Genomic DNA, 23,796 nt, shown 5'->3' with positions numbered 1-23,796 from the left:
AAAGTGGGAAAAATGGGGCGGTAAAGGGCGCCCGAGGCCTCGCGTGTGTCGTTTTCAAAAGACTGGTTGGGAGATGTTTGTTAAAACTGAGAAAAGTTAGGGTTTCTACATTATTGAGGAAAATAAGTAGTTGCTTGTCTCAGTTTCCTCATGGGCTAAACCAAGTTTGTGCTGTGGACAGTGATTGAATGTCTAAATTGTGTGCACACTTCCCGCTCAGATGTTTGTGGAATCGAGAACAATAGTGCTATTGATCATGTTCATGATCTGTTTTAAAATTTGGAGCTATTCAGGGGCCAGCGCTTTCCATCCAGCACTTACTTGCCCATCCCTCTCCTGCCTCAACTGTGACAGGAGTGAATGGAAGTGGAGGAGTCACCTAACGCTGCTGGCTCACACACTGTTGTGCTGTATGTTATGGGGGGAAAGCAAACAAACCTCGGCAGGGCTGTGTGCAGTGTTGGATGTGACCGGTTCTCTGGCAGGTCTGTCTTCCTTGTTGCTATCAGCTGAGTTTGAACTTTGAACTCCTTCTGTTTTAGTAGATAGCAGAACACTTGACCAGCTTCTCTATTAAACTTTCATAAGACCAGTCCCACACAGCATCTGGATTAATGAGGAATTCTTAGAGTTGTAGCTGAATACTGCCTTAGCCTGCTGACATCAGAGGAGCGCGTGCTTATGTGGAGGCTTACGTAATGTTTGGTTGTGTCAGAATAATTAAAGATACTAGATCTTAGCTGGTAGAAGAAGAGGGTGGGAATCTGGTTTCGCTTTTTGGTTATCTTCTTAATTGCACTTTTTGCCCCTTCAGATAACAAGCTACTAGAGAAGTCGGACCTTCATGCGGTGCTGGCTGATAAGCTTCAAGCAGAAAAATACGACATGCAGAGCAGACACGAGATCAGGTATTTAAAATTCCTTTTCAGTCAGTTGACTGTCATGCACACTGTAAACTAAACCATTGTTTGATGCATTACATAAAGAACTAGATTACTACAGTAACTTGGAATAAAACAAACTGGGAAATCTGTTGAAATAAAAATAAATTATAACTCTAAAAATGTGATAAAGTTACAATATGTTTACAGTATACAGTGCAGAAAGATCTGACCAAGTTTTGGACAGAAGTTAATTTATCACAAACTCAAGGTATGGAGGTGGACCAGAATGAGCTTCTGATCTGTTTGCCTTGTAATGCTTATAATGTTTGCCTGGTGTTAGTTCCTAATGATTATGACTCTTGAAATTGTCTGATTTTAAAAGCATTGCAGGGAGAAACTGATGTCTTAGTTTCTTTCAATCTGTGTTATCATGTAGAAGGGGAGAATGGAGAAAATCATGATTGTGAAGTGTCAGTCCTAAATAAGCACCGTATGCTAAAAAGAACGTGTCTTCTGCCTACTTTTAGCAGGATTTTTTCAGGAAACTTCCTCTCTAACCTGGGAATAGCACTCTAGTGCAGCAGGCAGGGGTCATTGCCTTATTCTGTTGGCATTTGAATCCACAGCAAACCAAGTGTGTCCTTTGGACAGCATGTAAATCCCCGCAGGTAAAGGCTGTTGCGTTCTGCTCTTGGTCTAACTGAAGAAAAGGCAGGGCAGTAGCTCAGAATTTCCTACTTCTGTAGGAATTGCTTCCTCTATTGAAGCTCTTTTTGCTATATAATGCAAAACTGTATATGCATGTCCAATTGGCATACAAAACAAATAAATATAGTTAAGGCTATTGTGTAATATTACTAGTAAGGGAAGAAGAACTCCTGATTTTACAGGAATTGCAGGCAAAACATCAGCATTTGGCCAGCAGGCTGGAGTTAACACCCATGTGAAAGTTCTCAAAAGCTTTCTGGTGACTGCAGTTGTCTTGAACCATCTTTTAGTTTATGGGAATCTGATTCTCGTTGAACATCTACTCTAAGAGATGAGGCTGGAGTAGACGAGGGTGAGAAGAAAGGCACAGAAACAGCATCTTCAAAGTGAATACTAAGCTGAACTCTGATACTGTCCTCAGTATATGACAGTTTTTTTAAACAGAATGAATTCCCTAATGCTAGATAGCTGAGGAAAAACGCTTTTTACTTACCTTAAGGCCAAGGAGGAATATCTAGTTCTGGCTGTAGAGGTATGCACGACCAGAGTTATAGGACATGTTGGGTATTACCACAGGACTTGGCTTCCTGTCTGTTTGGACAGAGTTTTTTGGAAATGCAGTGTCTTCTAATACAGCATTAGTTCAGTGAGATGTTGTTTGTTTGGTTGTTTTTTGAGAGCAGCATAAAGTTATTGATACCACTGTGAGACCTTTCAGCTTCTGAATGCATTATCTGTTTCTCATTGGGCTGTTATAACACAGAATGACTGCAGAAACAGATGCTTGTTCTGTTTGTCTGGCATAATAGTGATGAACTTAAAATTATTATTTTTAAAAGCTGTAATTTATAATATAACTGTTAACTTGCTCAAAGTCTCTGTGTGTGATATGTATGTGATATGTATATGTATGTATATGCTTTTAAAAAACTGACTTCTGTTCCTGTCTCTGTACTTTCAAAGACATGAGTGATAAACGTTACAATCATAGTTGTTTGGGGGGTGGTATGTGTGTTCTTCCGGTGTGTAGAAATTCCAGATTGTCACAGTAGAACTGTGTTGTAAAAGACAATTAAAAAAACACCCCAAAACCTTTACACAATAAGACTAGAACATAGTTGGGGCAACGGAGAAGTGACTTGTAATGCCTGGGAATATATCCTTGGCTCCCTGGCTTTTGGTTCTGTGCCCTGTATTATGCTGTCTCCATATGTCTAGCATCTTCAAGGTCCACCAGCTCCCTCCAAAACAAATTTGAGGTGATAAAATATTTGTAATTCTTCCAGAATTTGGAGAATGTACTTTTAAGACTCAATTGTCTTCATGCAAATTTAAGCAAAGGCTAGTTATCTTTCATTTGCATTTGAATTCTATTTTATAAATGTACAAAAAGGTGAATCAAGTCCTCAGTAAATTTAATTTTCCAGTACTATATAAGGGCATTTTGTTTGGTGAGAAGTGTGTTGTGGGAGAGTTAGCTGTGGTTTAGTTTGTTATGAATGACCTGTATCTCTGATGTAGTACAGAAAATTCAAGGGAGTTTGAATTTAGACTAACTGGTCAAAGGCACAGGAGCAATTTCATTCTAGTTTGTGACATCTCTTCTTCCTCTCTCTCAAACTCCAGTCCAGGACATGATGGCACATGGAATGATGCTCAGTTGCAGGAACTGGCACAGCTGAAGATAAAGCATCAAGAGGAGCTGACAGAGCTGCATAAGAAACGTGGCGAGGTTAGAAAGTCCTCTCGTGTTCTGCACGGTTGTCCTGGTTTCGGCAGGGATAGAGTTAATTTCCTTCCTAGTAGCTGGTACAGTGCTGTGTTTTGGATTTAGGGTGAGAACAATGTTGATAACACACCAGTGTTTTAGTTGTTGCTAGGTAGTGCTTACACTAGTCAAGGACTTTTCAGCTTCCCATGCTCTGCCAACTGGGAGGGCTGCAGGTGCATGGGGGGCTGGGAGGGGAGCACAGCCAGTACAGCTGACCCCAACTGGCCAAAGGGATATTCCACACCATATGACATAATGCTCAGCATATAAAGCTGGGGGAAGAAGAAGGAAGGGGGGGAACGTTCAGAGTGATGGCATTTGTCTTCCCAAGTAATCATTACGCGTGATGGAGCCCTGCTTTCCTGGAGATGGCTGAACGCCTGCCTGCTGATGGGAAGTAGTGAATGAATTCCTTGTTTTGCTTTGCTTGCGTGTGCAGCTTTTGCTTTACCTATTAAACTGTCTTTATCTCAACCCATGAGTTTTCTCACTTTTGCCCTTCCGATTCTCTCCCCCATCCCACTGGGGAGGAGTGAGTGAACGGCTGTATGGTGCTTAGTTGCCGGCTGAGGTTAAACCACGATAGTGGTCCATACGTGGCCCTTTGTGACCATGACCTTAATTTTACCAAGTTTATTCATCATCATTTTTTCCTCATTTCATGTACAGCCTTTTTAAGCTCCCCATGTTGATGATTAAAATAAACCAGAGAGAGTTGGTCTTTAAAACTGACAGCCAGGAGATAAGAGCTTATATTGTCAGCATAGCATGATTTTTAAGAAGTGCTTAATTTTGTGCTTCATGAATAGGTTTTTAACTGTATTTATTAGAGGAGGAAGGAACTGATCCAGTTTAGAGCTACGCATGACCACTAGTTCTACATTGAAAAGATTTTGAATGAGTGAGAGAATAGGTGGCTGTGTGTGGTTTCATTTGTCTCTCTCGCTTTGCAGGACCACTGCTATAAAAGAGTGGACAAAATAAACAAGCACAAGCAAAGGTTGAAGGTGCCATGGTATTAGACTGAAAAGGGAGTACTGGTTCTGCCATGTAGATGCAGCAGGGAGCCCAGGAGTCCTGTAAACTATGAGACTTGAGCTTGGAAGAGAGGAAAAGCCGCCATCTTTTTTTGGTGGTTTTCTTAATTTTGTTTTTTGATGGGAAGATGTGGAGGCTTCATCGGCAGAATTGGGGCTTTTAAAAACCACAGCAGTGGATTGAATGAGTCCAGGAGCTAGTACCTGAATGGTACTGCAGACTTTTATAGGGAGAAGGTGGGAATGACCTGGAAAATGTTACAATGCTCCTTTTGATCACACCTCACTGGAGCTGTGGAGAAGCTCCAGTGTCAGTAATTCCAAGCTTTTCAAAGAGGAGACAGCTTTCTACGCGAGGTATGCACTGACTAGTCAAAGCAGTGAAGATTCCTTCTTTCCCCCCAACCTGGTATCCTAAGCCATCTACGCAGGCAGGCACTCTTCTTAAAACTCAGTCTTCCTTCTCCCTGGGCAGCCCAGGCTCTGCACGCTGTGGGGCTTGCTGCTGCTCGCTGACCAGGCCTCTGCCCCTCTATTTCCTGTGCACTGCAGAGACTCCACCAGCAACTAACTTTGTGGGAAAACTCCTCATGAAACCTGTGTTTATAGTATGTGAGCCACATGTCTCCTGTAATGGCTGTCCTGGCTGTAACAGGAAGATTTGTTGCTTGGTTGTTAGCACTCATGTGCTGGTTTACTTACTTGGCAATTTTTAGTTTCTGTATTGATTTTTCCGCGACTTCAAAAAATAAAATTTCTTCCTAATACGCATTCTGTTTGATGTGACTTTATTAAAGAAACTTTTTGAGGGAAGGGAGTGAGATATCAAAGGACAATAACTTTTTGACAACTCATATTTGAAAGTAGATTCCCTGATTTAATGACCTGTGTGATAGGTGCAGCAAACAGATCTGTATAGAAAGCTGTGAAAGAAGACCTGAAAGGTATGCTTTCTGCTTGTGATGTTAGACTGGTCTGTACTCTCGCTGGTTGCTGCTGAGTGTGTGTTATCCAGCTGGCATCCCTGCATTTTGTAATGTAATTTTCTCCTCTCCCTAGTTGGCCCAGTCTGTAATTGATCTGAATAACCAAATGCAGCAGAAGGACAAAGAGATGCAGATGAATGAAGCAAAGTGAGTAGGAACTGTTTCATCTGTGTGGTTGGTATGAGACCCAGACTTCTGATCGAGTTATTTATTAGTGTTGTAATATTCTCTAGGAGTCCAAGCCATGGGCTAAAAATTCCTTTGTTAAGCATTGTACAAATAGCATAGTGCTGGATGGTATAGGTCCCAAAGGAGATCTTCATTGTTTTGTGTATTTTGTTGCCGTTCCAGGATTGCAGAGTATTTGCAAAAGATCTCTGAACTGGAAACAGAGTGCCAGGAATTGCGTAGCAAACTGCAAGATCTTGAGCGAGCTAATCAGACACTGAAAGATGAATATGATGCTCTCCAGATCACCTTCAATGCCTTGGAGGAGAAACTGAGGAAAACAACTGAAGACAACCAGGAGCTGGTCTCACGTTGGATGGCAGAGAAAGCACAAGAAGCCAATCGTTTGAATGCAGAAAATGAAAAGGATTCAAGGTGAGATTGATGACCCCTATTTGATAAACTACTTCACAATATATTTTTGAATACTTATGAGTGCATAGAATAAAACCAGATTTAGTTTTGGTATTTGTATTCTTGCACAACACAATGAGAGTCCAGAACTTCTTGTTCCTTCTTTTGGCCAACACAGACGGATGCTCTGTGAAAACATTCCTGTCTTTTAAATGAATAAAACATGTTCTTTTGTTTCTTGAGCAACATCTAACTACGGCCTAAAGATCATAAATCAGATAGGAACTGGGATTTTTTGCTGGTATTAGATTTGGACTTCTATTGTTTGTATTGCATCTTGATACTACTTCTAGTTTTATCCTTTTTTTGACTTAACCAATTTAAGTGCATTTTGCATTCTGCTAAAAGGAGAAGCTGCCATGAGACTGAACTATGTATAACTTGCAATTCAGAAGAAAAAAAGGGAAAAAAGTACAAACTTATTTTTGCTTCAGCTTACTTGCCAACTAATAATACTTGGAGACTAAGGAGCTATAAGACAAGTCTCATAGTACTTGGCAGTTTTGTATTATCTTTACTAATGTAATCATTATTTTTGCAAGTTCTTGCACTCCGAGCAAATCCACATTCATATGGGTCATAAAGGGCTGTAGGTACACTTTGCCTTATTGCCTCACTCAATTGATCTTGTCCTTTGCTATTCACAGTAAGAAAACTGCCTCTCCTGCACTGAGTATCTTGAAAAGCAGGATAAAATTAGGGCAGGGGTCTGATTTTTTTTTTTTTAATTTAATCTTACGAAGCCCATCGAAACTGCACAGGGTAACCTTTGGAATGGGATTAAGGAAGGTTTTTTTGAATAACCTTGTTTTCCTCTTCTTAGGAGACGACAAGCCAGACTGCAGAAGGAGCTAGCAGAAGCTGCCAAAGAACCCCTGCCTGTTGAACCGTAAGCAGTCTTGATTTACAGTCTCCTTCATCACTTCATGCTTCAGTTTTATGCAGATGCATGACAAATGGTATCTTTGTTATTTCTAAATTTGGTGATGTAGAGGAGTGTTTAAACTTTGGTGTAAAGTCAAAAATGTACAGTAACTTTCCCTACTTGAACTTCCAGAAGAAGGAGCTATGTTATGACTAAAAATAGATGCTTGGACTGAAAGTCCCAAGAATGGTTCATACAGTGAATATATATTCTTATCTCAGCATAAAAACATTTGTTATTTGGTGCCTTTGGTCTTTAAAATAATTCTTTAATCGTGGAGCAATGTACTCTTGAGATGCCTACATTTTTAAGTGTTAGACTACAAATAGCTATGATCAAGGATTTCCTGTAGGAACAGGTACTGAGCGAGTTAAGGTGGGTGAAAGTGATCACTTCCATACTGGGAGAGACTTATTCTGTAGGAAAAAAATAGATAGATGTGGAGTTACTTTTCCTGGCAAGCCAGAGATAAATATCGCTAGTCTCTTGTTCTTTTCAGCAGCAGCAGCACATGGATATTCATTGCTATGTTTACTCCTGGGTGGTATTTAATCAGCTGACTGAAGTGGGCAGTTGATGGTATAGATGCTTTGCACCAGATTGATAAGGTTATTGGCACTTGTGTTAACCAAATCCAGAAAAACTACACCTGCTGCATTGTTACTGGAAACAGCTGAGACAGTCTTCAGAGCACAGTGCCAGAGCAGAGTGCAGGCTTTCTCTTGATATCTGTTATCTTTGTATTAGTATCATGTAATCACGTTAGGTCTCTGTGCTGCATGTCCTTGCACATGATAGGAGCAATGCATCTGCTCTGGAAGAGGGCCCATGCAAAAGTTTGGGGTAGGTAGGAGGAGCATGTGTAAGGGGAGTATGAGAGAGCTTGTAGCATTTGGAAGGAAAATTGAAACTGCAATTAACAATACAACTAGATAGCACAATTTGCTTTGCATTTTTTTTTTTCAAGAAATGTTTAAATGCTTCCATTCCCTTAGCTTACTGAGGTGTGACTCTCCATGGTAAGATTACTGCTGAGCTCTGTGTCACAGGCTAGTGGACAGTCCCAAGCCAGAGGGCAGTCTTCCCAGCTGTTGTGGTTTGACACCAGCTTGTAAGAATAGTGATGTCCCTTTTGTCCGTGTTATTTGATGTAAACGCACACGGAGTATCTTAGAATATTAAACTCTTCAATAAATAATGTTGCACTGGGAGGGGAAACACACATGTAATGTCTGTGGCCACTTTCCCTGTTAAGTTTCTTCCTCTCCATTACCCAAAGTGAGACCTTCCTATCTTAGAGCTGAGCTCAGGGGTAGCTGTAGCACAACTTGAATATTTTACTTCCTGTTGTGGTGGGGATGATGGTCTCAGTGTTTCATAAATTGATGAGAGACACTGAGAAGTGGAAAGGAAGCCTGTTTAAAAAAAAAAAAAACCTAGAAAATAATTGCTTCTGTAAATTACTCAAACTCTGCTTCACAGATGTTTTTGATTTTGTAATTTTAGAGTTTGTATTGTATAAATGTGCTGCTTACTGAAGGGGAAAATTGCAGCATTTCAAGGAGTGTGCCCTGGTGTTTATATTCACTTCAAAAGTATGTTAAGTTAACATGGAAAGTTTTTTGCTACATACAATTTTAATAGCTCAAACTTTGTATTCAAAAAAAGAAATACCAGCAGAACTTGATAGTGTTTTATTGAAATATCAGCCTGATACTTTCAATCAGAGTATATATTTTCCATAGCCTTTTCATATATACTGTCCTCCAAAATCTTAGAACTTAAAGTGCAGCTATAATCTGAAATGAGAGATTAAAAATGGTCCCATCCTCTTCAATCCTTTTGCAGCTGAGTGTTATCTGATGGCAGGAATTGGTTTATTCCTACTTAAATGCTGAATTTAAACTTCCTGTTCAGTCGAATGGCATCAGGTTGATAGAGTGTGTTTAAAAAATAGTTTGTCTTGCAAAATCAGCAGTAGAGGAAAAATCATCATTGAAGGAAAAAATACTAGACTGTCAGAGCCCATGATGACTAATGGGGGAAAAACCTTTTAGCATTAGCTGAGTAGTTTAGCTGGATTAATTTATGGTATATATATTGGAACCTCACACTTCTGTTCAGTTGTACACCAACACTTTAATGAAGTGTACCAAAACATCCCTCGTACTTAATGGAGCAGCACCTGAAGTACAGCAGTATAGAAAGTATCCAGATGTCTTTGAATTTTCCTTTTTCATCCACACCAAACTCTTGTGCTTTTTTTAATACTTCGTTGTTTCTGAACAGCAAAAAAGGTGCTGTGAAAATAGGATATCACCTATATTTGGGGTTGCTATAATAGCTCATGTTTTTGCTGTTCTGTGAACTATATTTGCTGGAACAGTTATTCTGTAGCAAAGTCTTGCTCAGATGTGATAGGTCCTTAAATGCTGTATGTAGTGCTGCAAGCTGAAATACAATGCTGGTAGTAAAGAGAATCTGGAAAGGATGCCTGTCAACATAAATATGGGGGGTGGGGGGAGATCCAACCCTTTGTCAGTGAAGAGTGTAACTGGCAGCTGGAAAGAAAAAAAACCTGAAATTTAGGTGCTGCATGTACTTGTTTTCAGACATTGTATGTTGAATGTAGTATCTCTGGCAGTGACAGATCAGTCTGGGTTATCTGGATCTACCTACATGTTACTACAACTAAGTAAACCTAGATGCGGGTTGGGTGCAAACACCGACAGACCCCTGGAACAGTGTCTTCCATTCAGTTCATATACATCAGTGGGTGGTTTCCATAGGAAGCTCTGGCTGATTGAAAATGAGGTGTTTTCTCTCACTTCAGCAGGGATGATGATATTGAAGTGCTTGCAGATGAAACCTCTGACACAGCTGAGGAGACATCTCCAGTGCGAGCTGTCAGCCGAACATCCAGGTTTGTAGACCAAGAGATTTTTGTGTCATGTCATTGAGGAAGAACAAGGGATGTAAGAGTTGGAACAATGTTGGGAATGTTACTTACAGTTTTTACTTGCCTTTAGCTGGAACACGGTTTAGAACTTCCACCAGAGCAGTATAAAACTTATGTGCTGTGTTCTCTGTTACCATGCTCTAGATATGCTCTGTTTTTCCTTTGCAGTTTTAAATAAATTAAACTAGTGTCTGAAAAATCTGTGTCTAATCTTAAAAACAAAGATTTAAAAGCAAAATAGACAATAAAATGGGTATTGCAGTGCCTGTTGTATTATGTCTCTGTTACTATACAAGATATCAATGTGACTTTACAAATAGCTGCATTTTTTGATTTAGCTGAAATGCTGAAAATATCTTCACCTAGATTAAATGCATCTTTTTCTTCCTCTAAAATAGCAGTGAGTGGAAAGTAAAGAGGTAGCTACATGAGAACATGGATTAATTTGGTTGAAACTTCAGACTTAGCAGATTGTTATATCTAAAACCAGTAATTCACAGGGTGGAGGTTGGGGGAAATTGAAGAAACTTCACTCACAAATTATATTCTGAGTTGTAGTTACTGGTGACTTTTGAACTGATGCCTGCCTTTGGTGTTTTCTGTCTTCGGACTGGGTCTACAGGGGAGGGAGTCTTTCCAGAGACTTGTTGCTATGAAATGTGTTTGTATTGATCTTTATGTGGAGAAGCTATTCACAAGGTTTAAACCTGTCCTCCCCTCCTTCAGTAAGCGACTCTCCCAGCCAGCTGGAGGCCTTCTGGATTCTATCACTAATATCTTTGGGTAGGTTAGAACACTTTCACCTCTTTGTTTTGTATATTGGTTTCAATGTACACCAAAATCTTGGTGATGCAGGGAATACAAACAAATAATTTCAGCCTTTCTTCTAGCTTCTGCCTTTTTTTTTTTCTTCTTTTGTTCTTCTCAACTTCCTGTTTCTTCCATCTTGCCGTGTGCTGACCTCTGACCTTTCCCTCCAGTCTGTCTGAGTCTCCCCTTTTGGGACATCAATCTTCCGATGCTGCCAGGTGAAAACATTATCCGCTCTTAGTCCAGCATGTAAATGTATTCCATTGAAGTAACATGGAACCCAGCTGCATTATCCTGATTAGATTTCAAATGTTGATAACACTGGCTAGAAACTGTCTACAGTTAGAGAGGCAATGAGCCCCTCTTTGTGGAGAGAATACATGGGGTTTGCTCTTACTTTCCACTGCACTTTGCTCCTTTAATAGGGTTATTTAAAATAAGTTGTTGGGTTCTGTGCTTAGTATCCACAGTGGAGCCAGTCCTTCTAAGTCAAGCTCTGCATTAGATGGACGGTCTTTGCTTAAATGGTGCAGCCTGAGCTTTTGAATGGAGCATTTTGCTGCCTGGGATGTAGTGCTGGAAATGGTGTTGAGTCTCCCTAGACATAATGATGGAATTGCAGTCTCTCCTGCTGAACTCAGCTGCAGTCATTCCCATGTTTCTCTTTCTTATTAAAAAAAAAAAAAGACTGCTCCAAAAGGAGGTCAGTAGTCAGTTCAGGTAACTTATCTGGCGGACTATGAAATATCTAAAGCCACAAGTGGATGTAGTGTTATATGACAAATGTAACTTCTGAAAGATGGGATAAAAGAAAGTTAAAAACTCCTTCCCCCATTTTTTTAATCACTGTACCGTGTAGTTGAGTGACAGGTACAGATCTGGATGAACTCAAGAGAAACAGCCTTCACTTCCCATTTGAAAATATTTGTACTTTGTTTCGTCTCAGGAGGCGTTCTTTGTCCTCGTTCCCTGCTCCCCAGGATAATGTAGAGCCACATTCAGGTGCCAGTAAAGAAGTGAGAGTGCCCACTACTGCCATATGTGTCTTTGTAAGTATAGAAGGAATTCTCAGTTTTACCATTCCTTTTACTGTACTTGGAGGAAGTGAATCCTATCTGTGTGGGAACTGATCTCCTGAAACTCTTTCTAGTAACATTGCCAAACAAGAAGGAATTCTTGATTTGGTAGCATAGTTCATCCCATTTAATTCTTAGCCCAAATGCTGCTCAGAGCCAATGTGCTTGATGTCTGTCTTACTGAGGTCAATGATGACTAGTAAAAGGTCTGAGGGCACAGGGGAATTACACTCCATTACCCTCTTGGCTCCCAGCAGTCCCTGTTCTGTCATGCCATAGTAGAGCTATGATTGAGGAAGAGATTGCTGACAGTCTGGGATTAATTCAGTTCCAGTTCTCCACAGTGAAGGGAGTTGTGGCACTGAATGTCATCCAACAGAACTAGTTAAGAGGAGCTCATGGTAGTGGGGTGTCTTCATTTGTCGTGTGTGATCTAAAGTTTTCAAGCTGAGACCTCCTTTATGTGTTGTTTTGGCCTCACAAGGCCAAACTTAAATTTCTGTGAAGGGCTTTGCCTTCTGAATGAAAGATACTGTAAATTGTCTTGTAATGCAGCTACTTGATTGAACATTCCTCTTGAGCCTTCTCAGGCACTCCAATGCTGGATGTAGATATTTCATGGATATGAAATGACTTCTTTTTTTTCATCCAGAGTAAGAGTGGCTCACTGCAGCATGGAGGCTTGTGTATTCCTGGCCTGCCCTGTTACCATCTTCTCTAGAGGAAGTCATGGGGTGGAAGGAGTAGCAACGTTACCTTAAGTGAGAATAGGGTCATAACTTAAGTGACAGCCTGGAACTGGCTTGAATAGGGAGCATCAGAGGAGGTGTTCATGGCTGCAGTATGTGTTGCAGCCTCTCTCCTTCTCTGGCTATGTACAGCAAGCACAGTTGATCAACAGATATAATCCTGGCTAATGTCATCATAAAGGGTATTGCAAAGCTATGTATGTGAGGTTTTCAAGAACCATGTGGAAGGTTATGTTGGTTTTGCCTTTCTCTTGATCTTCTGTAATGCCATCTGAACTTCCAAGAGCAGCGCAGCCTGTCTTCCCCATATGGAGGGGCAAACCACAGTAGACTATGCTGACCCCTAGTCTTGGCAACGTGGAGAATGCTGCCCGATTCCAATTCCCCATCTTGCAGCAGGAGTAGGAACAGCTGCAGTAGTAAGCCTGTCAGACTGGCAGTATGGAGGTGATGTGTGGTTAGCACTGCAATATTAGAAGGAAAAAGACCCTACTCATTTCATGGGAATCCATATGTTCCTTCTGGAGATGATCTGTGTTATGTTTCAGCTCCTGTGTTTGGAGCCCAGGTGGAGTGTGAGGACATGTCTAGGTCCAGCAGAGCATTCGAGGAATGAATGCAAGGACTGTGCCAGAGGTTTGGCAGATACAGGGGGCACAGGGTCACTTCTGGAGAGATGAGTAGAACAGGCTTGGGAAGGCGGAGAAGGTAGTCACTTCAGCCATCATTCTTGGGCATAGTTTCTAGGCAAGACCTTTGACCAGTTTTGTTCTGAATGGCTCTTCTGCACTTGTAGAAAGATCAGATTTGAAGTGTGATGACCCCTAAATATGAGCTGGCAGACCAAGTTCAAGCAACAAGTTCCAGAAAAATACAAGTTTCCAGAAAAACTGATTTTTGAAAGAGCAGTTACTGAAAATACTTAAAAACGAATGCAGCAAATGAATTAAGAATGTGGTACTAATACTGTGTGGGTAAGTAGTATAAAGCTGTGAAATTAACGGGGGGGGGGGAAAGGAAGGAATCTTAACCTTCTCATAGGTTTTAAAAGGTTAAGAATCGCTATTAAGTGGCCAACTCAAACTTCAAAACATTAGGCTGTGAGAAAGCAAGGGTGCAGGGGTGTCACTGCACCTGCAGATAGGAACCACAGCTTAAGCCCAAGTTCTCTGTGAGAGAAGGTGCTGTCACAGCTGTGCTGGTACTACTTAATCACCAATATAAAGTAGCATTATTGCAAATACACTAAATGAATGCAGTTAATATGTTATGCTGTTTTCTAGCAGACTTTCCTAACTCAAGCCTGACTTGAGTGTTCTGTGGTTGCATGAACTAATTGGATCATGTTCCATGGCTGGCCCTAAATGGAGAAATGAAAAGTTAGTTTCCTTCTACAGCATATCACCTGTTACTGTGTTCTGTCCTTTCCTTAATTTTTTTCTGGTGTAACTTAAAAGCCTTACCTTATAAAGCCTAAAGTTATGAAGCATTGTAAGGCTTCTGGCAGTTTACCATCACTGTTGAGTCCTTGCTAGTGTTTTTCTTTATGTGCTTTTGTTTTTTTTCTATAGATAAGGATCAGTCTTTTTGCCCTGTTTGTATACCATCAACCATACTAGAGTTTCAGTCTGTGGCTTTGTTTCCTATATACTGCTGAAAGATCTACAGTTGTGGTTCTGTATAACCTTTAAGTTCTATAGCTTTCTAATCTGTGTTTTTTTGGGTCTATGCTAATTCCATTTTGGGTGGCTGTTCTGTTCCTCCCACTCCTCAGGATGCACATGATGGGGAGGTGAATGCAGTGCAGTTCAGCCCTGGCTCCCGGTTACTAGCAACAGGAGGCATGGACCGGAGGGTTAAGCTTTGGGAAGTCTTGGGAGGTAAACTTTTTTGCATTGGGGTATGGCGGGATGCTAAACAAACTCGTATTATAGTTCACTTTGTGTCAGCTTCTGTTCTAATCCATTGCTTAAGTTTTGTTCATCTTTCTCTGTACAGATAGGTGTGAGCCCAAAGGTTCCCTCTCTGGTAGTAATGCTGGGATTACAAGCATAGAATTTGATAGTGCTGTGAGTATCTGTGCAATACCCACTGTTTGTGATTGGGAATAAATTAATTGAATTATGTTGTGCTTTTGCTATCAATTGCCATTCTAACACTTTTCAAAAAGTTACCTAAGAAATGAGTTAAAATACTTAGGAGAGTAACTGCAAATAGTTAAAAATTGTACGAAGATCTTTATTTGTTATGCTGCAGTCTAATTCTCATCTTTGCTTTGCAATTCAGAAGATGATATGCAGCTCAGACATTGGCTATTATGGGCTATTATGATAACATTACAATAAAATACAGTAGGCTTTGTCTAAAGTAAGAAATTAGTCTTTAGGTTCCCACTAAAGCTGGCATAACAGCACAAAAGAGGCAAATACACTGAGGCTTTATTTCTGTGAAGTTTATTTCCATAAGTGCTCTGCTGAAGTCTGTGATGAATAGTAAAAGGTCTGATTATCCGAAGACTTGCACTTCCATGACCTTTTCTCCCAGCAGTTTCTCACCAGTCATGGCACAGTAATGGTGTGGCTGGCAAGAGTGTTTGCTGACAGTTTGTGATGTGTTCAGTTCATGTTAACCTGAAGTATCGGAGACATGACTGGGATCAGCATCCAACAGTCTTACTTGAAGGAGTTTGAGGTCTTGGGATTGTTACAGCTGGACATGTGATCTGACTTTTCTGCTGAGACCTCTCCCGTAACACAATGCTTTACTGCATAGACAGTAGACCAAAGCTGACACTTCTTCCATTTGGTGATTCTATGTGCTAAACTTTATTGATACACACCCAAAAGGATCCTTCCTTTGGACACTGACCAGCTCATTAGAGATTTGCTGGCACTGTTAATCTGCAGGAGAAACTAGTTCTGATTTTTGCAAGCTGCTTGAACACATTTGAGGTGAGAACTGCCTGAGGTGACATGCTAATGGACTTTAAGGATTCAGGAAAGTCTTTTGAGATGGACAGGAGTGCAGTCATGAATCTTGTGGTGTCCATTCTCCATCATGGATGACTTGGAAGAGCCCTAAACCTAAAGCCATGAACAAGTCAATTTATTTCTCCTTGGACAGATTTAGTTTTTGGAATCTTAGTTTAAAATGTTAGAATTGTAATGAAAATTGCAAGAATTGGGCTAATTCCACTCTAAGGCCTATCTAAGCAGTGGGGGTAGACGATGCAGGGCTTTTTCCCTGTGAAAAATCAAAAAAGAGGGGAAAAAACCCACAATAGATGAGGGTAAACTAGAACCTGTTTCCTCACTGCAGCAGAAGGGAAAGGAGAATGTCCTTTCTTGTCTAGTTATTGTTATTCCTTTTATCTGTAGTCCTTATTCTACAAATCACTGTCACATTTTGATGAGAAGAAAAAGCCGTAGCCTTTTTCAAAGTTGTTACACTAGCTTTCCTTACTAGTATGTGCTACTGTGTTTTTGGTTTTGTTCTTTTTCTCCCTTGGCAATAGAGCACTAATACGGTTTTAATGATTTATTGGAAATACTTTTGAGTTTAAATTGCATATTGACTTGCAGAAGTAGTTTTAAATTAATCTCGTATTCGCAGGGTTCTTACCTCTTAGCAGCTTCAAATGACTTTGCCAGCAGAATCTGGACAGTTGATGACAATCGATTACGGGTGAGTCTCTTGAAGGCAAAGCAGTGCTCAGGCTGTTTCTGCCTTGTATTTCCAGTTTTATCCAATGGGGACATGGCAATTTTGGAAGTTGGGCATTGACAGACACTTTCAATAATTCTTTTTGTTAACAGGATCTTTATTTCTATTAAGGGTCTTCGCAAGACCTAAAATACAGTATTGGTCTCTGCACAGCCTTGCAGGAAACTCCAGTTACTGCATATTTTCACAATACAGCCCCCCTGCTAGCAAAACCTTACCACATAAACCCAATACACTTTAGCATCCCCCTCTGTGGAAATATAAATGCTTCTTACAGCTTATGGAGAACCACTTCAATGTTTTACACTCAATCCAAGGAGGGGACTGCTGAAGAAAGGTTTGCAGAAGACAGGGATTTTTTGGTTTAAGTCAGGAGCAGCGTTCTTGAAAAGGAGCCCTTTGCCTAGCTGTTAAAGGCAGCAAGCCTAAAAGTGTTTGGCTTTATTCTCAATGTCTTTTGAAAGATTCCTCCTCTCCTCTCAACTCCTTTCTACTCACGTTCTTCTCCAACACTTAGCTCTAGCTTTAAGAAGGATTCACCTTTGACCAAAATAAAAGTTTCTTTTCGGCTTTCTAAGGGGCTTTTTTTTTTTTTGTCATTCCTGTGTACCCTTTTCCTCAACTTTTTATTTTAGGAAGATGCTACTTTGTTCTGAACCTTCTGACATTTCACATGTCAGTTATAACCTACAGTTGCATTGTAATTCACTGGGCAGTTCTCAGTGTGAAGATGTCAGGTCTCAATTTAGGAAAGTGAAGAATATCAGTTCTTTTGCAGCTTCTGTTTGGCTGCAAAACCTACTATTGAATGTAAATTATAGTGAATAAAAGTTTAGCAGACTATAGATTACTCGCTACAAAAAGTTAGTTATCTCTGCATACATCCACCTGGCTTCACACTATCTTCTTGTAATTTTTTGGTGTCCTTGGTGACTACCAGCTTTGGGTGAGTGCGTTCACTGAGATAAAATAGTGCATTCTTTGTTTCGAGTGTGTGGTATGGATTTGTCATGGCTTGCACATGAGCAGGCAGCAGTAAAATCATGGTAAATTTTGCCACAAACTCCCTACTTAAATGCAAATATCTGTATGTAATGACTGCAGGAAGAGCAGAAGAGATGCAGAGTGAAAGCTTAGATCCTCCTTTGTGGAGTTTGTGTCCTTTATGGGATGATTCGTTCTTTCAGACTTTGTGTTGTGTATCACGTTTGCTTTTTTCCAAACTTCGCTCCCATTCCTTTCTATTATTAAGGGGTTTTCTTTTGTATTTCCCAAGCCCAGATTGCTTTGTGTAATTTGATAGTCCTTTGAGTATTTAAAAAAAAAATCTAACTGTATGCCAAAGTTTTCTCTCTTGTTTTTCACAATTCTTACTTCAGTCATTCATTATCTGTTTTGTGATTTAGTATGTAAATATTCAGCAATTTGAAGTGAATGTGGTTCATGTTCTTCTCAGCCCCACAGAGCCTCCCCCTGCAGTTACAGAAACTGCTGCAGGGAGTTTTTCTGAAATCTCTGGCTGTCTCAGCTTTCAGGCTTGAAGATGTAACAACAGTTGAGACTAGATGCCCTGTTGTATCCTTGAGAGAAGCTCATTATAAAAACCTGAAGGCACAATTTCCATTTTCAGCATGCTTTAACCCCTTCTCATTGCTCGTGCAAGGCTGTGTTGCAGTTGCTGGCTGTCCATGAAATGTAGGTGTATGGAGTGTTGAGGAAGAGAACTCGCAGGTTCCCTGAGTAGCTAGAGAAACTGCAGCCAAAGGTGACCTGTGTCTTTCAGCTTCAGGCTGAACTCTGTGGTACTTAACACTCCTACTCATGGTTAATCTCTGTTTAACTATAATAGATTTTTTTTTTTCCTCCAAGCAATGCAGTAGACATGTAAATTATGATTTAAGATTGTCTTTGAGTTGTTAAATAGCAGGCCTAGTAAGCCTTGAGGAAAAGGGAGCAAGTGGAACTGTGCAATTTTACCGTGTAAATCTCTTGTCCTCAGCACACCCTGACAGGTCACAGTGGTAAAGTTCTGTCAGCCAAGTTCTTGTTGGACAATGCACGCATTGTTTCGGGAAGTCATGACCGGACCCTCAAGCTCTGGGACCTCCGCAGCAAAGTTTGTAAGGAAACCTAACTTCTGTCTTTCATCCATGTTCTGTGCTTCTACTGAATGTAAATGGAAGTCTGACATCAGTCAGATTATTTCATCTTCCAGCAAAAACTAGCAGCCATGCCATCTTCTGTTGTTATTCAAGTAATCGGATTCTTTCTGCCTGTTACATGAAGTAAGAATAAGAAATCGTGTGTATGCAGGAAGCACTGTTAATGCTATGACATTAACAGCAGCTGTATTCCCTGAGTGTTTTTTGTTTACCAGTCTGGGGGTGGGTATTTTAGTCTTCCACTAAAAACTTGGAGCCAGGTCAGAGTTTTTAACTCTGTGGTGGATGGAAATGTCTCTTGGAAATGTACCAAAATTTCGACATCTCAAATGAAGGAAATGATAGTATCCAGATTTTTGTTTGGGAGAAACCCCTTATTTCTCCTATTGATGGCTCTTAAACCTGCTTGCACTGAGAGATAAGTTGAAATTCAAGGTTACCTTGATACCTGGACTGCAAACATAGGTCAAGGAGACAGTTTCATGTTGTTTAACAGTAGCAAATTATAGCTGCCTAAATATGAAGTGGAAGTAAAGCAGCTGTCATGGGAACACTTAAAGGGATATTAGCCACAGCAAAGGCGATTGAGAAGGGCAGAGAGGTTGTTGAAGACTTAAATCGGGATTATTCAAAGACAGAGTTTGTCTTCCCTGTGGCACTCCTTGGACACTGCTCTGTGTGGCCACTGTGTGTGTGTGGTATAGTGATTATTTTCTGTCTCTGTTTTCATCAGTTTGTACAGTATAAATATCAGTGTGTCACCACTGGTTTATTCTTTTTAGGTATAAAAACAGTGTTTGCAGGATCTAGCTGCAATGACATCGTATGTACTGAGCAATGTGTAATGAGTGGACATTTTGATAAGAAAATTCGTTTCTGGGACATCAGGTAAAACTATTGTAAGAGAGCTTATAGCGTAGGAATGGTTATGGGATTGCTGTCCGAGTATAATCTGAACTAGGGAACTCTTATTCCTGAGCTTGGGAGCTAATGAGACTGTTTTAAGAGTTGCAGAAGGCCACTGAAAGAGACTTTTGTTACTACTTTTATACTGTTTGGTGGTTTGGGATTTTTTTGGGGGGATGCCGTTTCTTTTCTGAAAAGGCAGTCTGCTTTCTTGTAAATATTTTGCATTGGTCAGTACTTGCCATTCTAGATGTTACTTAGTTTTTCAGAGCGTGGGGTTGTGAGGAAAGTAGTGTCTAACTATTGGCTGGAAATGTTATCCACAAAGTGAGATCTAGCTTGGGAAAGAATCAAAATGTGAGAATAAACCAGTAATCCTTTTTCTCCTCTTCTTCCACATTGGGACAAGTCAAAGTTTTGATGCAGTGGTTTGGCTTCTGGACCTTGGTTTACTCTTTTTTCTTTCTCTCCTCTTTTTTTTTTTTTTTCCCCCCCTTTTTTTTTTTTTTTTCCCCCCCTTTTTTTTTTTTTTTCCCTTTTTTTTTTTTTTTTTTCCCTTTTTTTTTTTTTTTTCCCCCCCTTTTTTTTTTTTTTTCCCTTTTTTTTTTTTTTTCCCTTTTTTTTTTTTTTTTTTCCCCCCCTTTTTTTTTTTTTTTTTTTCCCCCCCTTTTTTTTTTTTTTTCCCTTTTTTTTTTTTTTTCCCTTTTTTTTTTTTTTTTCCCCCCCTTTTTTTTTTTTTTTCCCCCCCTTTTTTTTTTTTTTTCCCCCCCTTTTTTTTTTTTTTTCCCTTTTTTTTTTTTTTTTTCCCCCCCTTTTTTTTTTTTTTTCCCTTTTTTTTTTTTTTTCCCTTTTTTTTTTTTTTTCCCCCCCTTTTTTTTTTTTTTTCCCCCCCTTTTTTTTTTTTTTTCCCCCCCTTTTTTTTTTTTTTTTTTTCCCCCCCTTTTTTTTTTTTTTTTTTCTTTTTGTCTTTAGGACTGAAAGCATAGTAAAAGAACTGGAGCTGCTTGGAAGAATCACAGCTCTGGACCTGAACTCAGAGCGAACAGAGCTTTTGACTTGTTCCCGTGATGATCTACTGAAGATCATTGATCTGCGGGTTAGTGCTGTCAAGCAGACATTCAGGTGGGTGTGTTTTCCACAAGAACATTATGAATTTCAGAACTTTGGAGTGCAGATAGCCCTCAGTATTGGGAGTGTTTTTCAGTATCTCCATGGAGAGAGCAGTCTCCTGACTTTTCTACATGGGTAGCGAAGTTCTCTAGAGTCTAACTGCAAAGATCTACTCTGGTGGATCTTTTCATTTACCTCTTTAAAGAAGATAGCTTGGCTTAGAAGTCTTTGGCCTAAAGGAAAGAATTTCTTCAGATGTGATTGAGAGGAGGGTGTATGAGAAATGTAAATTGTGATAAAGGGATACTGGATCTTATTCCGAACCATGTAGAAATCCTTACCATGCTCTTTAGTGAGAACGTGGAAGTCCATCTTATAAATGAATTTACAATTATCTGATTCTAACTTTTCAGCGCCCAGGGATTCAAATGTGGCTCTGACTGGACGAGAGTTGTGTTCAGGTAAGGTCAGATATAAGCAAGATATCTGATAAGTCTTTCCCCAGCAAAAGTGAGTGATTCCTGATGCTTGGCTGTATTGTCCCCATTTACAGCTAGAAAAACTGGGGCAGAGTTTGTGGTTTACCCAAGGTTACCTCTTGGTCAAGACAGAGTGTATCTGTAGATGTTGATCCAATGTCTTGGAAACTTTCTGATTTCAAAGTGCTTTCACCTCTTAGTGTTAGCAGCTGGTAACACATAACTCTTAAGGCTATTTAATGCTAAGTTGCTTGCTTAGGAAGTTGCAGGTGGAATGATGATGTGTGCTGATAAATTGCTGACTTGAAAATTGTTCTCTGCCTTCTGCACCTTCTCTGATCTCATAGCCCTGATGGTAACTATGTGGCTGCTGGTTCAGCCGATGGAGCCCTCTACATTTGGAATGTGCTCACTGGGAAATTGGAGAGGATGCTTGCAAAGCATCACAGGTGAGGGGAAGCTGGCCATATACTCTAAAGCGGGGATCTGGGTTGTGAATCTTGCTTAGGTATGAAAGAATTGTAGTTATACAGCTTTGCAACTTATTGGTGTGTGAGAATTTTTAATATGCAAATTCTTTGTGGATTCATGGCAGCATTCTCTAGATTGAATTAAGGTTAGGTTTGTTATTGTTCAACTTCTTAAACTGAGATATGATTCTAATAAAGTACATTTAATACATTCTGAAGAAACTGTCTCTCTCTTAGGCTTATTAAAAGCCCGAGTCTCTTGAGAGCTGAGAAGGTGCTTTTTCTTTGATAGAGTACTGTAATATTTCATTCCAGTGTTAAGTGCTGTTGTGGAATTCAGCTTTTTTGTAAACTTATACCTGGCTTCCATTTCAGTTCTTCTATCAATGCAGTTGCATGGTCACCAGCGGGTGCCCATGTGGTCAGTGTGGACAAAGGAAACAAGGCTGTCCTGTGGTCTGAATTTTGACTGGACGGAGGGTGAAAGGCAGAGCGTCCAGCGCCTCTGTGTGTATGGTGGTGCTGGTCTGTGGCTGAACAGAATGGAGACCCGAGCCCAGATCCATCCTGAGTTGGGATAATAACAAGCGCGTGGGCTTCACTTTCCAGAGGAAAGTTCTAAAGCAATGGAGAAGGAGCCTGAGTCAGAGACTTCTTATGGCCCTAACTGCACTGTGGCACTCGGACTCAGCAAGGGATTAGCTGTTTTGGATGGAGAATGCTACTTAGTCATGCCTTTACATGCAGTATCTATGCACCAAGTGGAGCTGAAGATACTAGCGGGATTCCTCACCAGACAGCTGTGCCAAATACCCCGTCACACAAATGTATCTACAGCACTTCTGAGTTGGAAATGTTGGAAAGAAGTTACTGTATATGCTGACTTAATACACGTCCTGTCTCCTGTGTTCTGTTCTTGTGGCCTAGTTCAGGCATGGGGTGAGAAGATCCTGAAACATGGACAGGTCCTGGGCAGTCTGAAGTGTTGGAACAGCTTTTAAAGAGTCTCCCATGGCTCTGGCAGCTCTGCCTTTGAGTTATCAGCTCAATTCAGATCTGCTCTGGTCCTGACACAGGTTCTCCAGCACTGTCACGTGAACTCTTCGTATTACTTCCACCTGTTGTTAAGGCAGTTCTTCAGGACTTCTGCACCCTTTTGTTAAAATGCCCTTCAACAGCTTGAGTATCACAAAATAGGAGATTTTTAATCTTTTTATTCCACAGGCGGTTTGGTTACTGGGTGTGAGGAGAGAGAAGTTCAACTTCTGTTGTGCTGCTGTGATAAGGAATGTAGTCATACTGTGACTTCAGTACCAGAATATAGATGTTTGGTCCCTTTTTCTGTTCATCCGTCCTGTCCTGGCGGCTGTCAGTAGAACACAGGGGAGCAGTCGGGTTAAATCCCAAATCCATTGTTCTGGTGCTGGCAATTCCAGGCCACTTGCCCCTTTCTTGAGCACACGTGCAATATTCCTGTTTGCGCTGGAGCCCGCTCTGTGCTACGGAGCAGTGTCTTGGCTCTGTCCCTGTTTAAGCATCCAAAACCATGATGTGGCTGGGTGTGAGCTACCTGGCATAACTTTATCCAGCCAAACCTTCCACATCGTCTAGGCCTCAAGGCAAGCCACCAGCGTTTTATTGCCTTTTTATTTGCACTTTATTTTCTTCTTTCCCAATAGTGTTTTACTAAGGAAGTGTGTTCTTTGGAGGGGCTGGATTAGGGGGCAGCTGCTATAACAGGCATCTCTCTAACCTAGCCTTTTGTTCAGACACTTTCTGCAGAGGGGAATTAGAGTATATGGGGCAAAGTTTTTATTTATTCAGCTGCCCATAAGAACTTGATTGTAAATAAACCTGTGTTCTGCTTTTAAAACCCCACAATGCTCCGATTCATTTATTTGTGTGTCTGTGTGTGAGATCTTGTTGTGAATGAGCGAAGAGGGGAACCCGAAATGTGTTTTCCTGTGCTGATTTCCTGATGAATTGTGGATTTGTATTCAGCCGCATTGTGAGATTTGGTGTGGAGGGGGAAAGAGGATAATGCTCTTAGCTTGAAGCTGGACATCTGGCAGATACAACCTGGTCTTGCCCTGTCTCAGGAATACTGCCTTGAGACTGAAGGAAGTCTTACCGCGTCGAACAAGTGCCTCTGTCTTTGAAAGGTTGATGTATTCTTGGATGTTTTGGATATATTACTGAATTGAGGAAATCCAGTATCTGTATTTCAGACACTGCTGAAAATAGAAGGCTTTTTCTGCTGTGATACTTCGACTGCTACCTTTTTAAGTTTTTAAGCCATTAATAGGAGTCACACGTTTCTTTAAAAACACAAAAACCCTTCTTGAAGATAATGCTCTGGTTCCTACTTCAGAGTAATAAAGCAAAGCCTTCAGCTGTTT

At 40.5% G+C, this 23,796-nt stretch overlaps 1 protein-coding gene across 5 annotated transcripts; it reads left to right on the top strand.

The window, feature by feature from the left end:
- Nucleotides 1-817: 817 nt before the first annotated feature.
- Nucleotides 818-23,275, top strand: ATG16L1 (autophagy related 16 like 1). 5 transcript variants are annotated; one of them, XM_009284306.2, is made up of 18 exons: nucleotides 818-908; nucleotides 3,219-3,324; nucleotides 5,460-5,533; nucleotides 5,738-5,989; nucleotides 6,852-6,917; nucleotides 9,790-9,876; nucleotides 10,639-10,695; nucleotides 10,893-10,940; nucleotides 11,669-11,771; nucleotides 14,322-14,427; nucleotides 14,546-14,616; nucleotides 16,160-16,231; nucleotides 18,270-18,390; nucleotides 19,215-19,320; nucleotides 20,311-20,460; nucleotides 20,862-20,909; nucleotides 21,275-21,376; nucleotides 21,773-23,275. In XM_009284306.2, exons 1-18 carry the CDS (start codon nucleotides 886-888, stop codon nucleotides 21,864-21,866), a joined length of 1,686 nt encoding a protein of 561 aa, XP_009282581.1. In that variant the 5' UTR covers nucleotides 818-885; the 3' UTR covers nucleotides 21,867-23,275. The 5 variants fall into 5 exon arrangements, with proteins under 5 accessions (XP_009282581.1, XP_009282580.1, XP_009282582.1 ...); XM_009284305.2 differs by having other exon boundaries at nucleotides 9,787-9,876; XM_009284307.2 differs by lacking the exon at nucleotides 10,893-10,940.
- The last annotated feature ends 521 nt before the right edge of the window (nucleotides 23,276-23,796 follow it).

The sequence above is a fragment of the Aptenodytes forsteri genome, unplaced genomic scaffold (genome assembly GCF_000699145.1).
Source record: "Aptenodytes forsteri isolate BGI_AS27 unplaced genomic scaffold, ASM69914v1 Scaffold278, whole genome shotgun sequence".
Taxonomy (NCBI): Eukaryota; Metazoa; Chordata; class Aves; order Sphenisciformes; family Spheniscidae; genus Aptenodytes; species Aptenodytes forsteri.
Note: the sequence above shows the minus strand (reverse complement) of the source record. Positions and strands in the feature narration are given on the sequence as shown.